Source organism: Onychomys torridus, chromosome 6 (assembly GCF_903995425.1).
Source record: "Onychomys torridus chromosome 6, mOncTor1.1, whole genome shotgun sequence".
Classification (NCBI taxonomy): Eukaryota; Metazoa; Chordata; class Mammalia; order Rodentia; family Cricetidae; genus Onychomys; species Onychomys torridus.
The window spans coordinates 56,168,825-56,190,900 of NC_050448.1; the positions used below are offsets into that span (position 1 = coordinate 56,168,825).

A 22,076-nucleotide genomic window follows, 5' to 3' on the forward strand; every position below is an offset into this window, starting at 1 on the left:
CTACTAAAAGTATAAAATTGCCTATTCAATGGTCAGAGAAAACTATCTACTGTTATTCACCTACAGTAAAGAAGGAGAAACTATGGCGGGCATTGACTATTCTTGTTTCCTTGGCTACAAACCACACTACTGTGAGTAAACCCAGCTGAACACAGCTCAAAGACAAAAATACTTTGCCCAGCATGCCTGAGGCACCAGTTCCAATCTTAGCAGCATAAAACAAGACAAAAACAAAACTGGCCCCCCAAAATCCCCACAGCCAATCTTTACCGGGCTTAGAAGAACAAACCCGACCCTCACACTGTGACTGAGTGTCTTATTTTCTGTTGTCTGTTTTTTGAGACAGGGTTTCTCTGTGTAGCACTGGCTCTCCTGGAGCTTGCTCTGTAGACCAGGCTGGTCTCGACCTCAGAGATCCCCCTTCCTCTGCCTCCGAGTGCTGGGATTAAAGTGTATTCCTTATTATTCAGGCATTGAGCTGCATCCTCTGTCTGCTAAGTTACAGAACTAGTGATCAGCAAGTAAGAATCCACCCACCTTCACGTCTGGCATGTACCTTGCTTTGAATCCTAGCACCACAAAAATAGACAAAAGAAAAAATCACTTCCAACAATTTAGCTTGAAAGATATTTTGCCTACACTTCTGTAGTTTATGGATCACAAGGCAAAATTTGTTGAAATGAAGTCTCCATTAAGGCTTAAGTTACAAAGTCACCTATGTCACCCCGAGTGCTGCCATGTCATGCCATGACAGATGACCTAACAACTGAATTCCAACTGTTCCTACAGAGAGGAAGGCCATTTCTGCCAACTAGCCATTCTACAGAGATTAATATTCAGAATACAGAGAGAATTCAGGAAGTTAAAAACTGTAAAAACTCAATAAAAAGACACATGAATCAAACAGATTGTTCTTCCAAGAAGAAATGCAAACAGCCGATAAACACATGAAAAACCTTCAATATCCCTAGCCATAAAGGAAGTGCAGATCAAAAGGACATGGAGATTCTGTCTCACCCTCATCAGAATAACCACCATGAAGAAAACACGTGCTGGTGAGGCTAGGCTTGGAGGAGAACCTTGATCCACTCAGGGGGACAATCCCGGCAGCCTCTCTGAGGTTGGCACAAAAATGTCTTCCAAAACTAAACAAGTGCCAGCATATGACCCACCTGGACCACCCGAGCTAATATGTTTCTACTGAACTCTTGACAACAGCAAAGACATGGACCCAATAGAGATGCCCATCAACGTATGAATGAAGAAAATACGGACACACAAAGCAGGTATTATTCATCCATAAGAAAGAATGCAGTTATGTCATTTGCAGAAAGATGGATGGCACTAGATATCGCATTAAGGGGAATAATTCAGACTCAGGAATGCAGCTATGCAGAGTCTAGTTGAAGACAGGAGAAGGGGAAGACATTAAAGCAGAGTGGGGACTGCTGGGAGGGGCTAATGGTAGGGGAAGCAAGACAGGAGAGGCTAACAGAGGTGACAATGATATCAGTATTACATATAATAGGTGTCATAGTGGAACCTATAATTTGTACAACTAATAGATGCTAAGAAGAAAATGCATTTTTTTACAAAAACAGTCATGAGGCTAAACTGCTAACTGCTTGTCCTATAAGAAGATGGTCACAGAGAAATAAAGTTATTCAAGATAAACACTATTTCCCAACCTGAGACACACATCAGTGAATCTCACCCAAAGAGCACGGGATTAGAAACTTACTGAAATGTGGCAGTTCCTTCACAGGCACCTTCTTTCGTGAAGGGTAGAGGGAGACGGCAGGCACCTGCAGTCCCTGGCTGATTTTTTGTGGTAGCTGTGGCAGCGGCTGCTGAGACTGCACTTTCTGCTGTGGCCCTGCACAGGGAGCCACAGGGGAGGTCTCGGACTTGACAGTCTTTTTGTCTCCAGGGTTCCTGGGCACTGGTCATGGTTGAGGGTGAAAACAGAGCACAGAGCTAAGGTGTCAGCATAATGTGGAGTCAAGATCAGCGCTGCAGAGCATGTGCAGCGAGATCACCAGCAGGGACCCCACAGCCTCACCCAGGACAGAGAGGGAGGAGAAACCCTAGCTACTGAAAATGAGAGGTGAAGCAGGACAAGGGTATTTCCCTAATGAATGAGTGATCTCAAAGAGGATTAAACTGCTAAGCACCAAATAAAATTAAAAACAATGAGGGCAGTCCAGCACAGATTACATGTTAAAAATACAAACACATGGGCTGGCATGATGGCTCAGTAGGTAGAGGATGTTGCTGCCGTGGCTGACCATCGGAGCTTGATTGCTGGAACCCATGTGGAAGGAGAGACCCAGCTCCCATAAGCTGTCCTCTGACTTCCACAGGTACAACACAACATGAGTGGTGCCAACCACCCACATTTTGTAAATCAAAGAAAATAAATAAATGAATGTTAAAAACATACATGATAAAAATCAAAGAATTGTTTTAAAATGTCATCCAAAACTTTGCCTCATCTGAGATAATGCCATTAACAGTAGTCTACTTAACATTAAATCCTCCAGGGATGGAACATTATTTTTGAGCCAACAGTGGCCAATGCTGCTTAAGTAGTGTATGGTAGAAGGCAGATTATAGGAACACTAAGTGCTCTGGACACTTCCCATGCAGAACTCACTGACACCAGACCCTCAGAGATCAACAGTTAGGAAACTCAAGCTGCTCATCTCAGCAAGCTCTTAGAGTGTCATGGGTATGGATGTGCTGTACTGAGTGTGTGCCTAGAACCTGCAGAGGCCAGAAAAGGGCACTGGATTCCCTGGAAATGGAGTTTTTGGGAATTGAACACAGGTCCTCTTCAGGAACTGTGAGTGCTTTTAGCCACTCAGCCATCTCTCCAGCCCTATGCTCTAGGTAGACGAAATCATGTGATCTTCTCAAGTTATCTATCTCACATTTCAATTATCAAGAAGATATAATTCAAATTTGCCCATAAAAGTTCCCAAAGTGAACGCTTAAATCTTATCATACAGAAACAGAGAGAGTGTTCCATGTAGAGACTGGCCACATTCCTACTTTTCATTTTAACAGGCATGTGTGTCACTGTTGTCTAGGCTGGCCACAGAAGCCCTGGGCTCATGAGATCCTCCAACCTCAGCCTCATCAGAAGCTGGAACTGCAGATGTGTGCCACCATCCCTGGTTCACAGCCTCGACAGTTATTTCAAGGATGGGAATCCACACATCAGGCTAAGGTGCAGTTTGTTCTATAGCAGGATCACTGCTTTAGTGGGCAGGTGCTGGATGCTGTCTGAGCTGAGGGAAACTCAGTAGCCAGCACAACCTGTTCTGTATTCCTGATGATCCCTAACCAGGTTACCCATCCCTTTGGGAGTTCCTCTGTGAGAGAAAAAGGCATGCCAGCTGAAGCCACAATCACCTCCAGGTCTTTTGCTTTGGGTGCTGGCTGTGTCGCATGAAACCAAAGCGAGGAGGTATGAGCCCAGTGTCCACTGATTGCACTAACTTAACTGGACACAAAGACCCAGTCAAGCACAAGGACAGTGTATGTCAGCACCACTGTGTGTCTCTTTGCTCAAAGCTCCCTCTCCCCTGCCCCCCACCATCATACACGGAACAGCCTGCAGTTGATTCGGGGAGGCACTCACAGGTGCTGGTTGCTGGCTCGTACTGCAGCGACACTGTCCGGAGACTCTCCTCATCCATCTCCACCTCGAGGTTGGACAGGTACTGCTTCACCTTCCGAGCCATTTGGGCATCTTCATACAGCTTTTTGGCATTGAGGAAGGAGCTATGGCGTACCTGCTTTTTGTGCCTGCCATTCTGAGCGACATCCAGCACAGTGGCATTGGTACTGCCCTGACTCAGCGACCTGGAAGATGAGAAACAAGAATGCAACTCTCTGGAGCATGGTATTGACTGATCTACCAGACTTGTGTAAAGAGTCTATGCCTGGAAGGTCACATGCCCCATTCCAATAAGTAAACTGCTACAGTAGAATGCAGGGTAACAGAGATTTACACAGGTTTGGTTAAAAGGGAATTATACACAATACATATACACAAATATGTTTGGCATATGTTCTGCTCTTACCAGTAAATTCTACTTTTCATCTCACAGATCATTCAAATTCCGTTCTCTCACAGAAGCCAGAAAACATGATTGCACATAAAAGCTTGTGCAAGGACACTGAGTGATCCTAGTGACAATTTACAACATGTGCTTCTCCTAATGGGGGCATTTTATATGGACTTGATTAAACTCAGCTACACTGTTCACAATTGCATTCTTACTCTGTGGGTTGAATGTGTGAGTTTTTAAAACAGGAAATCTGTTAATACAACGGTCATGCAAACATAAACATATGTATGGAAACTATTTAGTACATGAATTGTTAAGAATTATTTTTAAAGGGGGCTGATCTATGTAGAATGAAAATTTACATAGAATGAAAATAGTCGTTAGTTGAGCTGTAGAAAATCTTGATTGGGGACATGGGTGTGCCTAACCACAGTCGCTACTGGATCTGTGCAACAGTGTTTTGGTTGCACGATTTCTTCCCTCTAAAAGCATGCTTCCCTTCCACCACTTCTTTGTCTTTCTCATTTCAAAACATGCAAGTTATATTAAAATATAATCTATTTGACAGACAAGAAATATATCTGGTCTACATTTTGAGAATAATCATCAATCATTTCACAGCTCTTGTGGACCTGACTTCAGGAAAGCCCCAACTGATTAAATCTGAAGTCAGTTTGCAATCTGAAATTCTGATAGAGCAAGAGGGTTAAGAGGGGGAAAAAGCAAAGCGTCAGAAAACAGAGCAGGTAAGAAAACATGCAACGGGCTGAGCAAGAACCAAGTGTGCAAATGCTGCTACTTACCCCAGACACCACCACTTCTTCTTCTTCCTGCAAGTGAGAGCCACGGAGATTGAAGCATGGGTGTAGAAAGAGACATCAAGGTCACAAGCTCAGAAAGAAAGGACCAGACTTCTGGACAACAGTTCTAGAAGCCCACAAACATTATCTGCGTAATCACCTCACACACATCCACTACAAACATCTCTCTGGCTTAATCGGCTGCTGCCTACATTTTTGTTCATTCCCTCCATTGCACTAATCATTGCTTTTTTTACTGGCAGATAAACAGACTGTATGAACATGATGACAATTCTGTTCTAGTTCACACTACCGATTACAAGTTCTAACTCTGTAACTGAGTGTCCTGGAAAATAAGAGGTAAATACTTGCACCTAACATCAATTCAAATTGTCTGAAGGACAAGCCGGATGCAAATGAGAGACATCACTGCAAACAGAACCTTAAGGGTTATTTTCTCAGCACATCCTGATGTAACCCCTAGATTCAGTATTTAGATTTTCCTCCTGTGGGCAAGCTCACTCTAACTGTTCTAACCCTACAAATGCCATGGCCAACAAGGCACTTACCGAGTCCTGAACATCAGGGCAGGGTCCATGTTTACTGAGGCCATTTGGCCAACATGATGGATTTCTTTTGCAATCATCCTCAGTTTCTCAAAGTTGACCAGTCCGTCTACCTTTGAGTCATTTCCTGAGATTAACAGAGCAAGAACAAGAAGTCACCTAGTGTTCATTCTAAGCTCACATCAGAACAGAGCAAGCCCGCCTGTGCTCACCCTCATGGAGGAATGTCAGATCCTTCTTGATGATGGGGAATAGGGGGATGACAGGAGTTTGTAAGTTCTGGCTGCTCAGGACGTTGCGGTATTTTGCCATGTTTCTGGAAGGATCAAATAAGTCCTGTAGGTCCTGGAATAGCCTTTCATATTTATTGGGAAGATTTTCCCAGGTAGTTCGGAGTCTTGCCACTGGTGCCAGGTTTAGGCCACTAAGAGGGGAGAGAATAGGAGTGAGATATGATTAAATGATCCCCTTGGAAACAAAGGAAGACATATAAAGAAACATCTATGTGTGTGAACTTTACATGCACGGAAATTTACAGAATGCCTTAAGAGGATCACACCAATTATGCCTGGGTAGTGGTGCAGCTAAAACCAGGGTCAGAGCCAAACCACTGGCCTTTATACTTCTTCCCCTTATGGTCCCTTAACATTTCTTATATTCATTCATTCATGTGCCTGTGCCTGTGCGTGTGTGTGTGTGTATGTGTGTGTGTGTGCGTGTGTGTGTGTGTGTGTGTGTGTGCATGTGTGAATTTGTGCGCGTTTGTGTTTGTGTGTGTGGACATGTGTGAGTGTGCCCCCGTGTGTGTGTGTGTGTGTGTGTGTGTGTGTGTGTGTGTGTGTGCTGTGCACGTGTGTGTGTCTGTGTGTGTGTGTGTGTGTGTGTGTGTTGGGGGAGGGGGTCTCAGTAAGCATGTGAAGGTGAGAGACCAACTTCCAGGAGTCAGGTCTCCCCTTCTAACATGTGGGTCCAGGGATTAGACTCAGGTGACCAGGCTGCAGCAGCAGATACCTCTTTACAGCCCTCTGTTTCATTTGTTTCTATTGAGCTGGCCACACTGCCCAGGTTGGCCTCTGGCTCAGAGATCTACCTGACTCTGCCTCCTGAAGTGTGGGGATTAAAGCTTCACCACCACAGCCAGCCAGCCGGCTCTTCTCTAGGCTCTCTCCATCTGTTTACTCTCTGCAATGGATGGCTCTCAACTGGCCCCCAAATGTCCTTGTGTGGCTTAGGCCCCAGTGCACTCAGTACCAGGAGGTTGTGAAGGGACAATTTAAGAGAGGAAGCTAAGTCAGGAATGGGGGCAATGCCTGTCATCCTAGCACTGGGGAGGTTGGAGGCTCACACATTTGAGACCAGCTGATCTGCAAAGGAAGACCCTGGCTCAAACACAGGGGTGGGGAGAGTAGTGAGAGGTCCTCCTATGTGACTGGGGTAAGGCAACCCCTCTCCGTCTCTTCCTTATTTTTACATTCAAGCCACAAACAGCTCTGTTCTACCAAATGTTCCTGCCTTGATATACTACTGCCTCACCACAAGCCCAGGCACAACAGGGCCAAGTGACTGTGGGCATAAACCTCCAAAACAGCTAGCCAAAAGAAACCTTTCTTCCTTATGAAGTGATTATCTCTGGTACTCTGTTGTAATAACAGATAGCTGACTAGCACACTAATAACAAAACCAATAGAAGGTAAGTACTGTTGGGGATATTTTATGTTCACGTATTTAAAAAAATCGTGGTTTTTTTTGCATTGCTAACATTTGCCATTTGTTATTGGAATGCATTTTTAATAAATGTGGTTATATTATACATAATTTTACTTTTAAGACATTTATCTCAGTGGTCCCTATGGGGGTCAAATAGCAGATATCCTGCATATCAGATATTTATATTACAATTCAAACCAGTAGAAAAATTACAGTTATGAAGTAGTAACAAAATAATTTTATGGTTGGGGATCACCACAACTTGAGGAACTGCAGTAAATGGCTGGAGCATTAAAAAGGTTGAGGTTCAAATAGAGGCAGGCATAGCAGCACAAGCCTATAATCCCAGCACCTGGGAAATAGGAAACAGGACTGTGGGTTCCATGCCAGCCTGGGCTACTACAGGGAAGCCTGCCTCAACACAAGCCCCAACCTCGGGGAGGGGGCAAGATTTAGAATCAGAAAGAAAGAACTGCTTGTTGAATCAGTGATAGCCTAGTGTACATGAGGCCTTATATCACAGCCCAGCGATCCACACAACACACAATGAATTAGGAACTGCTCTATTTCTGTAAGTACATGGCATGGGACAGATAATCTTACCCGATGATGGCAAACATGGAGTTAAAATTCTTGCACTCCCTACAGTGCAGTGCGATCTTAATAAAATGCTTAATGATCTTCATTCTCTTCAGCTGGTTTGTCTCTCGCAGGATTTCCGTAGCCACCCAAAATGTTTCCTGGTTAATGACTTCCTCAAATGTCTTCAGGTTGGCACAGCTGGTTTTGGATTTGAGTTTAAACAAATCATCTATGTATTCAGTAGGCTCGATGCTACGGAAGAGTTCAAAGTTCCTCATGGAGAGCTGCGTGGCAACCTCCACAGTGCTGAGGTGAAGAAGAGAGATTTGGCTGTCATGCAACAGCTTTTGGGCATCCTCATCTGAGCAGAGCATTTTCGTTTCCATGTTGTTTTTCAGATAGTACCTGAAAGAAACAAACTCGTTAGATGTCAGGCTGAGCAGCGAGCTGGTGGTACTCCTTAAGGGAACAGTGCTAGTTCCTGGGGGGTGAGGGGAGGAAGAGCTAAGAGAATGATGTATGAGTTCTTTTTATTCTGCCTGGGCAGTGCAGATGCCACCCCCAGCCACCAGGTCAGTGTCCCCAGCTCACAGAACCACCAGGTGAGAGCCAACTACTCAGCAGGTAAGTGGAACTGAGCAAACCATGGGAACTTCCTCTGTGCCAGTCCTATAGTTCTGTTTTGTTTTTTTCCTGCCATTGAAATACTTTAAGCTTATGTGCCAAAGGTGACAGAAGAAAGCTATTTTCCAGATTAGATAAATATCAGATCATAACTCCGTTTCCTGTGAAGAGGGAATCTGACAATAGGTAGGTCCACAGTAGCTCAATCCAAGATTACTTTTTATTTAATGTCTAGAAAACTTACTAGCTGAGCTGGCAAGATGGCTCCATGGGCAGAGGAAATTGTCATGCAAACCCAGAGATCTGAGTCCACAGAGTTGTCTTCTCACCTACACACACACACACACACACACACACACACACACACACACACACACACACACACACACACACACAGAGAGGCTGTTGCAGATGTGATTCCTACCCTCCAACAATATTGGAAGGGGAGGACCTCAAGCAGTTTATTTCCCTCTATATCACCTTAGAGCAGATTTTTAAGTTGTTTTATATTTATTTTACATGTATGAGTGTTTTGCCTGCATGCATGTACTACATGTGTGCCTAGTGCCCTCGGAACTCAGAAGAAGACGTAGCATCTCCTGGATCTGGATGGTTATGAACAACCATGTGGGTGCTAGAAACAGAACCCAGTTCCTCTGCAAGACCAACACATGCTCCTAATGGCTAAGTCATCTCTCCTGCCGCAAGATTTTAATTTTCAAATATTTAGAGTTTCATGAAACTCATTTAGGGAAATGGGAGGCACCACCCCAGTTTGTCAGAACAGGAAGCAGGCATCTGAAGCCTAATGGCAGTAAATACAGACAGTACTGTGACTCTGTTAAGGAACTCAGTAAAGCAGCACCCCATCATTTGTTCTGTGGCTACTCTCTCCTCCCTTTGGCAGGCAAATGCCTTCTCCAAGTGTAACTCTGTTAACTAAGACACAGATTAATGTGCTCCACTGTGGTTACTCTGACAGCCTGACTCTCCTGCATAATGAATGAATGTGAATCGTGAAGTGGAAACTCAGTGGAGATTTGCACAACTACTGATCTATGTGCAGAGGATGCCTGACCTCTGACCTCCTAAAAAGTATCTAGTCGTGTTGGGGTTGGAAATAAAAGTGACACAGGGCAAAGAAGTTACCATCACAGGTAGAACGCCATGGTTTAGACCCATACCATGAAAACCTGAAGAACAACGACATTCCATAGAAAACTGGGGGGGAGGGGAGCTGTGGGGGAACAGCTCCAGTAGTTCATCTTACTAATTTCCCTTGAGTGGGAGAGCGCTTGGCAAGGCCTTGGGTTCAAGCTTCACCACTGTCAAAAACAGAGTAGCGAGAGCACATGTGTTGTTTCTTGGCCTTGGATGTGAGTTTGAAGAGCCAAGAGCTTCCTTCAGTGAGACAGACTGTACCTTCCGCTCAGCTGTATTCTGTCAGCAAGCTTAGAAAGCTGATCTGGGAGTTGCCGTTGTTTGATGACTCCCTCTGGCATGACAGAGACCTCGCACAGAGAATACTGGTCTGGTGTGGCGGTGATGGCGAACTCTCTGATGGCCTGGATGACCACTTCCTTGGCTGTGGTGTGCTTACTGATCATGATGTACCGGCTTTGCTGGTCAGCCTTGAAGACTCTGAGCACCTGATCTGGCAAGTCTGTGGGGCAGGAAGAGCCACACTGAGGCAGAAGCAATGTTAGCAGAAGGCAACACAAAGTAACACACCCCACTCCTCAAAGGGTGATGAATTCTCCCTCCTGGACAAAGTTGTGACATGCTAACTGCTAAACCACATCTTCCCAGACGGATAGCTGCATGGCTAATAGACAAATACAATCATACAGCACATACACAAGATGCCATGTGAACATCAAGGAAAAATTTACACCTAAAGTTAATCCTTATTATAAGGAAAAGCCCATTAAGCATACTTAAACATGCCTCCTGATATTTTTACTTGAGATCAATTAGTAATAAATGCATAGTATATTATCCATTTTATCAAATACAAAACACCTTTAGCTGAACCAAAATGATTTTCAGAATGCAAGAACTGGTTCCAGTGTTTGTGAATTTGAGGTCCATCCTGACTCTTGGTGAAAGACACCATCCACGCCAAACCAATCATGCATACCATGTCCCTACTGCCATTGACAGAGAGGACATTGAGAAAGCAGAAAGGCTCGGGTGCTCACCTGGAGTCGTGCTGATGTCCAGAGTCTGGTGGAGTGACTGCAGCAAGTCACTGTTACTTGAAGACAGTGTTCCGCTTACGGATAGGGCAGCAGGGATGTCTTTGTTCTGCCTCAGGCCCACGATGCTATCATCTTGACACTGACCAATCCCAATATCACTGAGAGGAGCAGATTTTTAAAAATAAATTACTAGAAAGGTAAAGGCTCAAAGGCATTTTCATTTAAACTTGCCATTAATGCAAAACTGTGAAAAATGGCTGAAAACTGTAATGGCCAGAATGGCGAAACACATATGCAAAATTCACTCTCTCTTAAACCTGTCTTTTAATGAGCCAGAACAAGAACCAGTATTTTTTTTCTCAGAATAAAAACACTGTAAAGAAAAGATGCCCTGTGTCTGAATGAATGAGTGAGTGAATGAATGAATGAATGAATGAATGGGAATGGATCTGAGACAACGCACCTGGGAAAGAACCCACAGCTCAGCAATAGCTTTATGATCTGATCCTCTAGATGAAGGAACTGTGGAAAAAGAAAGGGGAGAGACTCCTCAAACTGTCTCTACTTATATTCTTCAATGTGGAATCCAAATGTGAGGAAAGGCTGACACAGACCTCATCTCTGAATGACAGAGCGTGAGTGTGCAGTGGGCACGGACACACTTCCTGGCTTCCTGACTGGCAGTGCAAATGCAGTGACTCACTTCTAATTCTTTAGTTACACAATTACATCTCCAGAATAACCCGAGTATTACTGATGGTTACAGGCTCCTTTCTATTTACAGAAGACAGTTCTGTGGTCACCTGTGAGTTTGTGCAGCATCTTGTAACACAGCTGGGGAGGGCTGAGTTGCCAGAGCCTCCTGCATGTGTCTCCTGAGCTGGAATTACAAGTGTGCACAACCACACCTCATGTGTGAGCAATGCTTATAACACAACTTGACAACATATAAAATTATTTCCTGGTCAAGTGTTTCCAAAAGAAAGCATACAATAAAAACCAGAATGCAACAAAAGAGTAGCTAGATAATATGCAAGTGTCTATAGTTATAATTGCATAAACACCTTGAAACAAAAAAAGAGAATTCTACTGAAACTGGCATATGAATTAAGGTATCATAAATAAGAAAACTTTCATGTAAATTCTCCTTCACATATAAGAAAGCCCAGGACAGAAATCAAAGCTCTGTTTAAAAGCATGCACTGCTGGACATATAAAGCCCTGACAATATTAATGTTCTATGCATGATAATAGTCTTTGCATTGGTGGAATTTATTTTTCAATCACATAAATGTCATTGTCAAAATATGAGATGACGTATGGCATAACACAATTACTGTGGGTAGAAGGTATGTCTGACCACATCCCACATGGTATAAATGACCATGACCATCAGTACACACCAGGCACACCCATTAAAAATGTTTCTTACCTCATTTTCCAACACCTCATAAAGTACTGCTGACACCCACCCTGCTTCCTGATGCCTCACCTATACACCTTCATACTCACAGACAACAGGTTATTCTTGGACTTAAGCTGTGCATGTTTCATGCAAAATCTAACTGAGAAACATCCCTCTTGAGCACATCCTCTGGTCTAGCCTCTCCAACTGGCTCACTGTTACTGAAACAAGACTGCCATGTTTATGGCTGTTGACTCATCCTTTCCTTCCTCTGGGTTCATTGGCCTCCCTTGCTCAACTTATTTGGCATCCCAGTTCGAATTCTATCATGCTCGTGACCTGCTTCTTGCTCTATGTGCACCACATCTGCACCCCCGATGCACAATAATTCATGCCACACTTGACAATCTGCCAGTCTCTAGCACCTTAGCTTCTGTAGTCCAGGTAACATTTAAGTTATTTATTTAAGTATATTATAACTAGAAGGTTTCACTAATTTACTAGGTTATTACTCAGCTAAACACAGTAACAAAGGTGGGGACGTGGCTCAGTGGTGGAGTGCTTAACATGCTCAAGGACCTGGGTTTTTTCCCTCAGAATGTCATAAACACCTGCTGATGTCCAGACAAGTGGGAGTGGTAGTCAGCACTAAATCAAGGTGATTATATTATGGCAGATCCTCCAACTTCCTGAGCCTGTGTTTAAATTACTTTATCTTCAGCATTGATTTCTCAAATTGTTTTCATAAGAAAATACTTAAATGAGCATGCATTTTCCACAATTTTCCTAGTGCTTTAGAATCAACATAGCTAATTACTGTCTTTTAAATTTTCCCTTGTCTAGTTTTTAAGCACACACAGCTATAACTACACACTCATACTGCATTCTTAGCCAACGTCCTGAGCTGTGGATGGATTGCAGCCCAGTTCTTCTGTGCCCTCTTTCCAGCAATATTTACCAGAGTCACAAAGTTTTTTGATTTTTCTAGAGGTTTGAATTTTAGCTTGAAGAACCTTTTATTATTATGTTGCTAATTATTCTGCAATGTGATGACTTAACTTTTCCATCCATTTAAAACTAAGTTTTTATCAAGGGTCTCTTTATAATAGATTCCTGACTTTTGTAAATGCTATTGTCTTAATCCACGATCTCTAAGAAAGTTACTCCAGATAATCACACTCTCAAGACAATATTTATAGACACTCATACAACTATGCTGATCTTTATGGCCCATAGAATTTATTATTATTATTATTATTATTATTATTATTATTATCAATATTATTATCTTATTGGTTTTTTGAGACAGGGTTTATGTGTGCATTTCTGGCTATCCTGGAACTCTCTGTTTAGATCAGGCTGGCTCTGAACTCAGAGATCTACCTGCTTCTGCCTCCAGAGTGCTGGGACTAAAGGTGTGTGCCACCACCACCCAGGACAACCACAACTTTTTAAAAATTGGGTTCAAGGCCCGCTCCAGGAGATGGAACCCATATCTGACACTGCTACAATGTCCTTGAACCTGAGACTAGCTCAGGCATGGGCCCTTGGAGGAATTCCACTCATATTTTTTGCTAAAGGAATATAGCAATAAAATGAGTCCTAATGACATTCTGCTATTCCATAGATCAGGGCTTTGCTCAGTCCACAACAGAGAAGCTTCTACTTGCACTAGATGGAAATGAACACAGATATTTTTTTTTAAGATTTGTTTATTTATTATGCATACAGCATTCTGTCTGCATGTGTGACTGCAGGCCAGAAGAGGGCACCAGATCTCATTACAAATAGTTGTGAGCCACTATGTGTTGCTGGGAATTGAACTCAGGACCTCTGGAAGAACAGCCAGTGTGCTCTTAACTGCTCACTGAGCCATCTCTCCAGCCCAAAGGCCCATAGAATTTAGAAACCACCAATCATTACTCATAGTTTAATGTGGATAATGTAAATTTGACAATTCACCAATAATGTTTTAAATCATATGCTTCTAGTCTGTGACTAAAATTTTTGTAATTAAGAAGAAAATAAGTACTTGATGTAGTTTCTGTGTGTGCACACATGCACATGTGTGTAGGGGTATGCACATGAATGCCAGAGGAGGTGCCCTCTGGTCTCTTTTATGACTTTCCACCTTATTCCTTTCAGGAAGGGTCTCTCTCTGAACCTGGAGCTCACCTCACTCCCCAGGCTGTCATCCAGCAAGACTTAGTCATTCACTATTGTCTTCCCTCCACAATCCTGAGCTTACAGGCATGAAAGCATACTAGCTTAGTGCTGGAACCTGAACCTCATGGTTGGGGGCAGGCAGTCTGACCACTGAGCCCCCTCTTTAAGCCTTTGAATGCCTCTATACATTGCTTCTCTTTAGACTCCTTAAATTATCAAAGAAATAATTAAGCCAGTACCTTTTTAATTTGAGGAATAATATCATTTAAAAATGGACTGATGGCAATTGAGCATCAGAGAAGACCATCAGGCCCCAAAACTAACAGGAAGAAATCAGGCAGCAAACAAGCAAAGCTAATCTAAGTGTCAGGGACACCCGAAGCTTGGGTGGCCTGAGCTCCTGACAAGCACACACATCCAAGAAGAAAATTCAAGAGTGCAGCCTGACATGCTAATTCTAGAGGCATCTGAGGGAAGGGAAGAGGCCTGTGGATGGCTGCCAGTCTTGCCAATAGTTAAAAAACCTGCAGTGGGGGAAAAAACAATGATGAATAGGAGTGACTGGAAGCAGCGATGATTGGCAAGCAAAGAGGAGATGTTGTGGAGGGGACACCAGGAAACACAAAGGGAGTAGCAAGAACAGCTAAGTCATGGGGCAGGCAGGATGTCAACAAACCCTGCAATGAGGACAGGCTCACCTGCCTCTCACAGAACCTGGGAGCAGGCAGCCAAGTGGCAAAGCAGAATTAAGCAAACTCAACTCTCTACTATTGCTCCTAAGACACTCTGCTGAAGAGACACTTACTAGACCCTTAGACAAACATTCATTACATCAACACTTCTGTGTGTCTTTCTACTGAACACAACAGAATAAGGTGCTCAACACAACCACACGTACTTGTATGGTTTCTGAGGTAAGGTGCTGATCCCAGGCTTGTTAAAACTTTTCTTTAGCTTGTTTCTCCCACCCACGGTGTTGGCTTTACTCTTCTTGTTGACCTTCTCAAGACCTGATCACCTGTTCCACATCTATGGCAAGATCAGGTATGGAGTAGCAACTAGATGTCGTGATGTCTCCGATTTTAGGAAGATTAGGGGCACCATTTCTTTTCTCTTCAGACAATCTTGTCAGAAGCTCTTTAAATACTAAAATAGAAACACCACAAAATATCAGTCACAAAAGTGGAAACAATGTTGGAATAACAGTAGAGCTTGCAAAGACATAAGTAGTATAGACTAGCTATAAAAACTAAAGCCCTATAGAAAAACTAGTCTGTACACAGATGAGCCTAAGAGAAGGAAGACACCCTTCCATCTGTGGGGTCATTGTATTCATCAACCGAAGACAGGCTTGACGGGTCAATACAAACACCCTGTGGTTCTCAAGTTGATACAATTTTATTTAAATGTAATCACATAATGACACAAATAATTCGGTATTATATATTTTAGCATGGCCCTAGAAATACTAGAATCCTTACTGGTTTACTATTTATAGACATTACTTCTTCCAGGATGAAGTTCTAAATGTAAAAAAACCAAATAAAACAGAACAAAAGCTTAAAGCTGTCTGAGTCTGCAGAACACTTACCAAGTAAGTCGTTTTTCACAGTGATGGACAGGTGTGTGTTATTCCTAAGAATTTCCATTGCCTTTGAAAGCTGGATAGTTTCAAAGTTTTGACCATTTACTTCTAATATCTAAAAGTGAAGATATAAAAATCAATGTCAATATCATCACTGAGTGATTAAAAAAAAAAAAAGAAAGAAGGTTTGAAATTACACTCTTACCTGATCCCCACGCTTCAAGCCAGCTTCGGTGGCTTTGCTACCCAATTCAACACTGTCCACAAAGATGCCAAAGCCCTTCTCAGAGCCTCCCAGTAAGTTGAAGGACAGAGGGGCTTCATGAGACGGCTTTGTGAGTGTCATCAACCTGCACTTGGCTTTAGCCGCACAGGTGATGTATAACAGCCTTAGATGTCCAATCATTTTCTGCAAGAGATCAGGAATGCTAGCATCAACATGAGGACAGGCAGAGGGAGATAAACTTAATACTATTCATAAAACCTCCCAAGGGTTACCTCTCTTTCCAGGTTATTTTCAAATTCTTCTAGGAATCGCGTCATTGCAGGATCTCCTTCAAAGTCACTGAAGTGATTATTCACCCACAGCAAGACTACCCGTGTCACCTACAAAAGCAATTGAGTTCAGTACTATTTTTTTCAGTGCTAAAGTTTTGTGGTCAAAGTCACTTAAAAAATACATCATTTTAAACAATTTACCGAATAATATTGAGCATGAAAATTAATGAAAGTAAACCCTTAAACACGGATTTTACCCATGTAAAAAAAAATGACCTTTGTGGACGGGGGAGATGGTCAGTTGATAAGGGGGCTTGCTATGCAAGCATGAGGACCTGAGTTCGGATCCATAGCACCCACTTAAGAGGCCCGGTGTGGCCTCTTGTAATGAAGCAGGAGGGCCGTGGGGGCCCACTGCCCAGCCAATCTAGCCTATATCAGTGAGCTCCAGGTTTAGTGAGAGGCTCTGTCTCAAAAAATAAGGTAGAAAGTAATAGAGGAAGCAAGCCAATGTTAGCCTCCAGCCTCCACATGTCTATGCGTGGACACACTCATAAACATGCACACACATAACAAAAACAGTGACCTTCAAAAGACATACATGTCTGTTTTAAGTGCTGACTAATGTTGCTTTGCCATGGGTCTTGGAACCTGTGGCGGTATTTATCCTACATTGTTTTGTTTTCAAAACATATTTGAGAGAAGACTAAATAAAAGCAAATGTAATAAAACCAAAATACCTTAGCACAAAATCACATAGAAACTAAGAAGTACAAGGGCAGGCTAGTTAAGGACATCAGTAGTAATCTAGAAAGCCCTGCGTGTGGGGAAGGGCTGCGAAAAGAAGGAGCCAATGCTATGGTGTAGAGCATATCATCTAGTGTGGCCTTGAGAGAGCTTCTAAACTGCTGGATGGTCAGTTCAGAAGCGGGTCCCAAGGCCTTTGGCAGCACAAGGGGATGAACTGCTCCAGGCCTTCCAAACCTCTAACATCCTCCCAGCATACACTGACCACCATACCAGTGGCTGCAGCCATTTGGTTATGGCTCACCACATTGCCAAGAGAATGATACACTGGCCTTGCATTTAAAGTAAAAAGATATTTCTGAAACTGAGGGATTAGAAATCTGTAGGAATTGATATCTGCCTCATTTTATCTTTTTTATTTTTTTAAAAATGTTCTTGCATTTCATTAAATTAATTTGAACACAGCTGATGTCCCATATTTTATCTTTAAGTAGTGCACATTTTAGACACTAAAATAGAATATATTTCCAACCTTAATCCTGAGGCTAGGGTCATTAAAGTACTCCAATAACTTCTTTGCCACTTCCAGCGGGCTAGAAATGAAAGTCCGGTATGTCAACAGGAAGTCTTCTATGAACGTTGGATCCACTACAGAATGTTCGTCCACCAGATGCATGATCAGCCTCTCTGAGGTCCCCTGCAGCAAATCAAAGTCTAGTCACTAATATGAATGGGTCATTGATACCACACCCCAACTTCAAACCTTTCACATAGAACCAGATAGGCAGCAAGACAGATGACTAATCAGTTGCCATTCATCAACCAGTAACTAGTAGCAGGTATTATACTTGTTGGCAAAGGAAGCAGGGAGGAGAAGAGATGAGGGTGAAGTTTAATGGACATGTGTGTGCACCTGCCACAAGGAATCCCACTACTCTGGATGACAACCAGAAATAATTAGAAGAAGGATTGGAGGGTAGGGGGCAGGACAAAGAAAAAAGTCACAGGAAACCGATCAGCAAAGGTTCCTCCTCTTTGGAAGGAATGCCTCTTCATCATACCTTGAGGACAATGTGCCCCTTCCTTGTTCCGGTCCCATCCAGTTCTCTCTGCTCCTTCACCATCACAATCTCCCCGTCTTCCTCAACTTTCTGCATGTTGTTTTCTATTGGTACAAAATATGGCAGTAATCTTGCTGGGCAATACAGACAAACTACAATAAAATGTAAGTCCTGTGTTAATGATAAAGTGCTTGCAAAAGAGCTACCTGCCTAATAATTCAGTTTATTTAATACTGATATTTCCCCCTGTTTTTCTCCTACTTCCTAAATCAACACAGAAATGAACCTTAATCAGACTTTTCTGCTTTTCATGTCCTACTTTTTAATTTCCTCCTTGGGTCATTTTTTTAAAGTCTCTGTTTTATTTTTAAAACTCTAACAATCTAAATACTCAAAAGCCCTCTTCCATTTTCAGTTAGAAAACAGTGGTAGAGAGAAAACCAATCCTAGGACAAACTAAAACAATTACCATTTGCCTTTATAATTTTTGAAAATGTTAAAGGAGTGTAAAAATAGTGGTTTAATTAGAGAGGAACACATTCACTCAAATATCTGTATATTGGAGTAAATATGTCACTGTGCTAATTACATAAACAGACAACAAATAGTTTTAAGAAGGCCCCAGATGAAGCCATGTATTTATTATATTTCAGATTGTTACTTGTAACTTGTATTAAAGGTAATTCTTGCTCTTAAGTATAACAGTTAACAGTGGGATGTTGTCAAGTTATTACACATGTGACTCCATGGCTTCTGCACATGCAGAGGTCAGGGCTTATGTGTGTGTATGCAGGTGTGCCGTGGAAGCCACAGGAGGTCATGTGTGTTCCTCTGTCACCCTCTACCTTAGTCCCCTGAACAGCCTCTCAATGAACCTGGAGATTGTAGTTTTTCTGATAGGTGTGTGGCCAGCAAAGTCCCAGGGATGCTCCTGTTTCCAAACCACCCTTCAACACATGGGTTACAGGTGCACAACATGGGGAAACCCAACATTTACATGGGTGATGGGATGACAAACTCCTGTTTGCATGGCAAGTGCTCTTCCACCATGAGCCAATGCCCCAGCCCCTATGTTTTTTTTAAATTCCTTGAGATGGGATCTCACTCTACAGAGCATGTGGGTCTCAAACTCCTCAGCATATTAAGTGTTGAAACTAAAGACACAGGCTGCCATACCTGGCTCAATTAGGAGTTTGTTTTAAACTAAAAGTAAATTATGAAATGACTTGCTCCACAAAATCACCAAAGGTTTGTACAGAGATAAGAGCAGACAGTCCAGCAAGTAAAAGCCGCCATTTCCCTTTACTCTAGAATCTTAATTTACTCTAGTTTATGTAGGGCTGCAGGAAATTTCTGTCTCTCTTTTAATATGATAAAGAAGATGAGGTGGTCATTAAATTTTCCTGCATACTAGATAAAATATTCAATTAGTGAAAGTTATATTTTAGAGGTGTTGTGTTCCTGAAGAGATGTGAGGTAATGTCTATTGATCCCAGATAGGGCAACAACACCTGACCAAAGAAAGTAATCCACTCAGGTCTAGTTTAGAAAAATACTGAGTGTAATTTGGGTTTCAAAGAAGTATGCATGAGGGGCGACCTATAGAAGGATGCATGACTTACCAGCTGCAACACTACTGGAGAAATATTTTCTTCCTTTCCCTGGCAACAGCTACTTTCATATGGATCTTCCAGAAGGGGCCAGGGACTTATGATTCACTCCCAACCTGCTGTCTAACACTGATGGACCCAATCTTGAGAGGACTTTTCCAAATACTTACAGATGTTGAGAGTTTAAGAGGACAGTAGCCTGGCCATGTCCAGAGGACAGTGTCCCACAATAGGACAGCTGGCGTTCTGGGTTAATATTCACGACTCTACATTAATTTTTAAAATGGTAATACTAAATATTACACTAATGATCCTAATGATAGCAGCCATGTCACATCATGATCATGAAACAGTCATCTTTACAAATTTGCCAGTTCATGATCCTAATCATACATACTAGCCCACCCTCAAAAGAGAAGGCAAACAGCTCACTGGCTTATTTATGTATATACATGCACATTAAAATCTTAGAGAAAAAATTGGCTAAGATTTAAACAATTATTATTTCTGAGGAATGCAAGTTATAGATGGTGTTAACTTTCTTTAACACAGTGCTCTATGTTTCATTATGTTATAGTCATTGTTCAGCTCGTGCAGCAGACATTGTAGGAAGGTCCAAATGTCTCCTATACCAGCCCACTAATTCTTCCATGAATCATTTAGAAACAACAGTTAAAAATTCAAAAGCCAAAAGAAATATTAACAGTTAAACTATATTGTAAAGAACAGACAAAGAAAAAATACCTCATTTGTACAATCCTGACCATAGCAGGTTTGCGTAAGTTTTTGAAATAGATCATATGTCCTCTCTTGTCTAAAACGCATTTTCATTTCTTTTTATTTTTTTCTACTTTTTTATTTATTATATTTGTGTTTTAATTTTACACATCAGCTATGGGATACCCTGTCCTCTCCCCACCTTCCCCCACCCCCACCTTCTCCCCAGCCCCTCCCCTTCCTTCCCATCTCCTCCAGGGCAAAGATTCCCCTGGGGATTCAATTTAACCTGATGGATTCAGTACAGTCAGGTCCAGTCCCCTCCTTCCAAGGCTGAGCAAAGTGTCCCTGTGTAAGCCCAAAGTTCCAAACAGCCAGCTCATGCACTAAAGACAGGTCCGGGTCCAACTGTCATGGTGCCCCCCAAACAGTTCAAGCTATTCAGTTATCTCACTTATCCAGAGGGCCTGATCCAGCTGGGGACTAATTGTCCCTGTGCTTTTCTAAACTTAGTCTCAACAATTCACACTCTTACAGTCCCTTTTTTTTTTCTCAAAAATTGAACTCCTGGAGATCCAACTGGGGTCTGATCGAGGAGCTCTGCATCCAGTTCCATCAGTTATTGGATGAGAGTTCCAGCATGACCTTTAGGGTGTTTGGCCATTTGATCACCAGACTAGGTCAGATCAGGCTTTCTCTTGACCATTGACAGCAGTCTACAGAGGATGTATCAGTATGGATTTCTGGGGACCTCTCCAGCACTCTGGCTCTTCCTGTTCTCATGTGGTCATCATTTATTGGGGGTATTTCATTCCTTGTTCTCCCTTTGTGTTCTTGATCTAGCTGGGATCTCCTGCTCTCCTAAGCTTTCTTTCCCTTGAACATTGCCTTTCTTTAATCCCACTGTCTCCCAACCAAAAAAAGCCCAGGACCAGATGGTTTCAGTGCAGAATTCTATCAAACTTCAGAGAAGACTTAGTACCAATACTCTTTAAATTTGTCCACACAATAGAAACAGAAGGAATATTACCAAACTCCTTCTATGAGGCTACAATTGCCCTGATTCCTAAACCAAACAAGATGCAACAAAGAAAGAGAACTGCAGACCAATCTCCCTCATGAACATTGATGCAAAAATACTCAATAAAATGCTGGCAAATAGACTCTAAGAACACATCAAAACAATTATCCACCGTGATCAAGTAGACTTCATCCCAGGGATGCAAGGGTGGTTCAACATGTGAAATTCCCTCAATGTAATATACCATATAACAAACTCAAAGAACAAAACCCCGTTTCTTTTTAAAATACAGTAAAAATGATTCCTGAATTTGTACAGGAGATTAAGAAAGGTTTTGTCTTCAAATAATCATACATGGTAATTTTTTAATTTGGTATTGAAAAACATAATTAAATTATTTTTCCCATTTGTGTTCCAAAAATATATGTCTAAATTAAAATGAATAAGATGTATGAAGGAGAAAACTTGTTGAAGAAAAATATACTAAAATTAATCTTCACTAAAGATTAAAAGAAATTAGAATAATTCTGATTTGAAATTCTTAGTATCTAGACAGACATTTGACGTTTCTGCAGTAGCAAATTAAAACACGATCCAAAATGAAGACAAAAATAGATTGAACTAAATGTCTAATATGGACATATAGAACTGGATTCTAAAAAGAATGGACGCAGTTGAAAGCATTTCTCTTTTTCCTTAGTTACTTA

The 22,076-nt window shown here is 42.1% G+C and overlaps 1 protein-coding gene across 1 annotated transcript in view; it reads right to left on the bottom strand.

Moving 5' to 3' along the window:
* Positions 1 to 22,076, bottom strand: part of Rapgef2 (Rap guanine nucleotide exchange factor 2) — a 262,162-nt gene that overhangs the window by 22,054 nt on the left and 218,032 nt on the right. Inside the window, 15 exon segments of the mRNA XM_036190519.1 lie at positions 3,647 to 3,870; positions 4,883 to 4,902; positions 5,445 to 5,572; positions 5,658 to 5,869; positions 7,756 to 8,139; positions 9,781 to 10,021; positions 10,560 to 10,717; positions 15,029 to 15,141; positions 15,143 to 15,276; positions 15,722 to 15,830; positions 15,921 to 16,124; positions 16,214 to 16,321; positions 17,493 to 17,657; positions 18,022 to 18,128; positions 18,131 to 18,173. Of these exon segments, the coding sequence (XP_036046412.1) occupies positions 3,647 to 3,870; positions 4,883 to 4,902; positions 5,445 to 5,572; positions 5,658 to 5,869; positions 7,756 to 8,139; positions 9,781 to 10,021; positions 10,560 to 10,717; positions 15,029 to 15,141; positions 15,143 to 15,276; positions 15,722 to 15,830; positions 15,921 to 16,124; positions 16,214 to 16,321; positions 17,493 to 17,657; positions 18,022 to 18,128; positions 18,131 to 18,173 (2,350 nt within the window).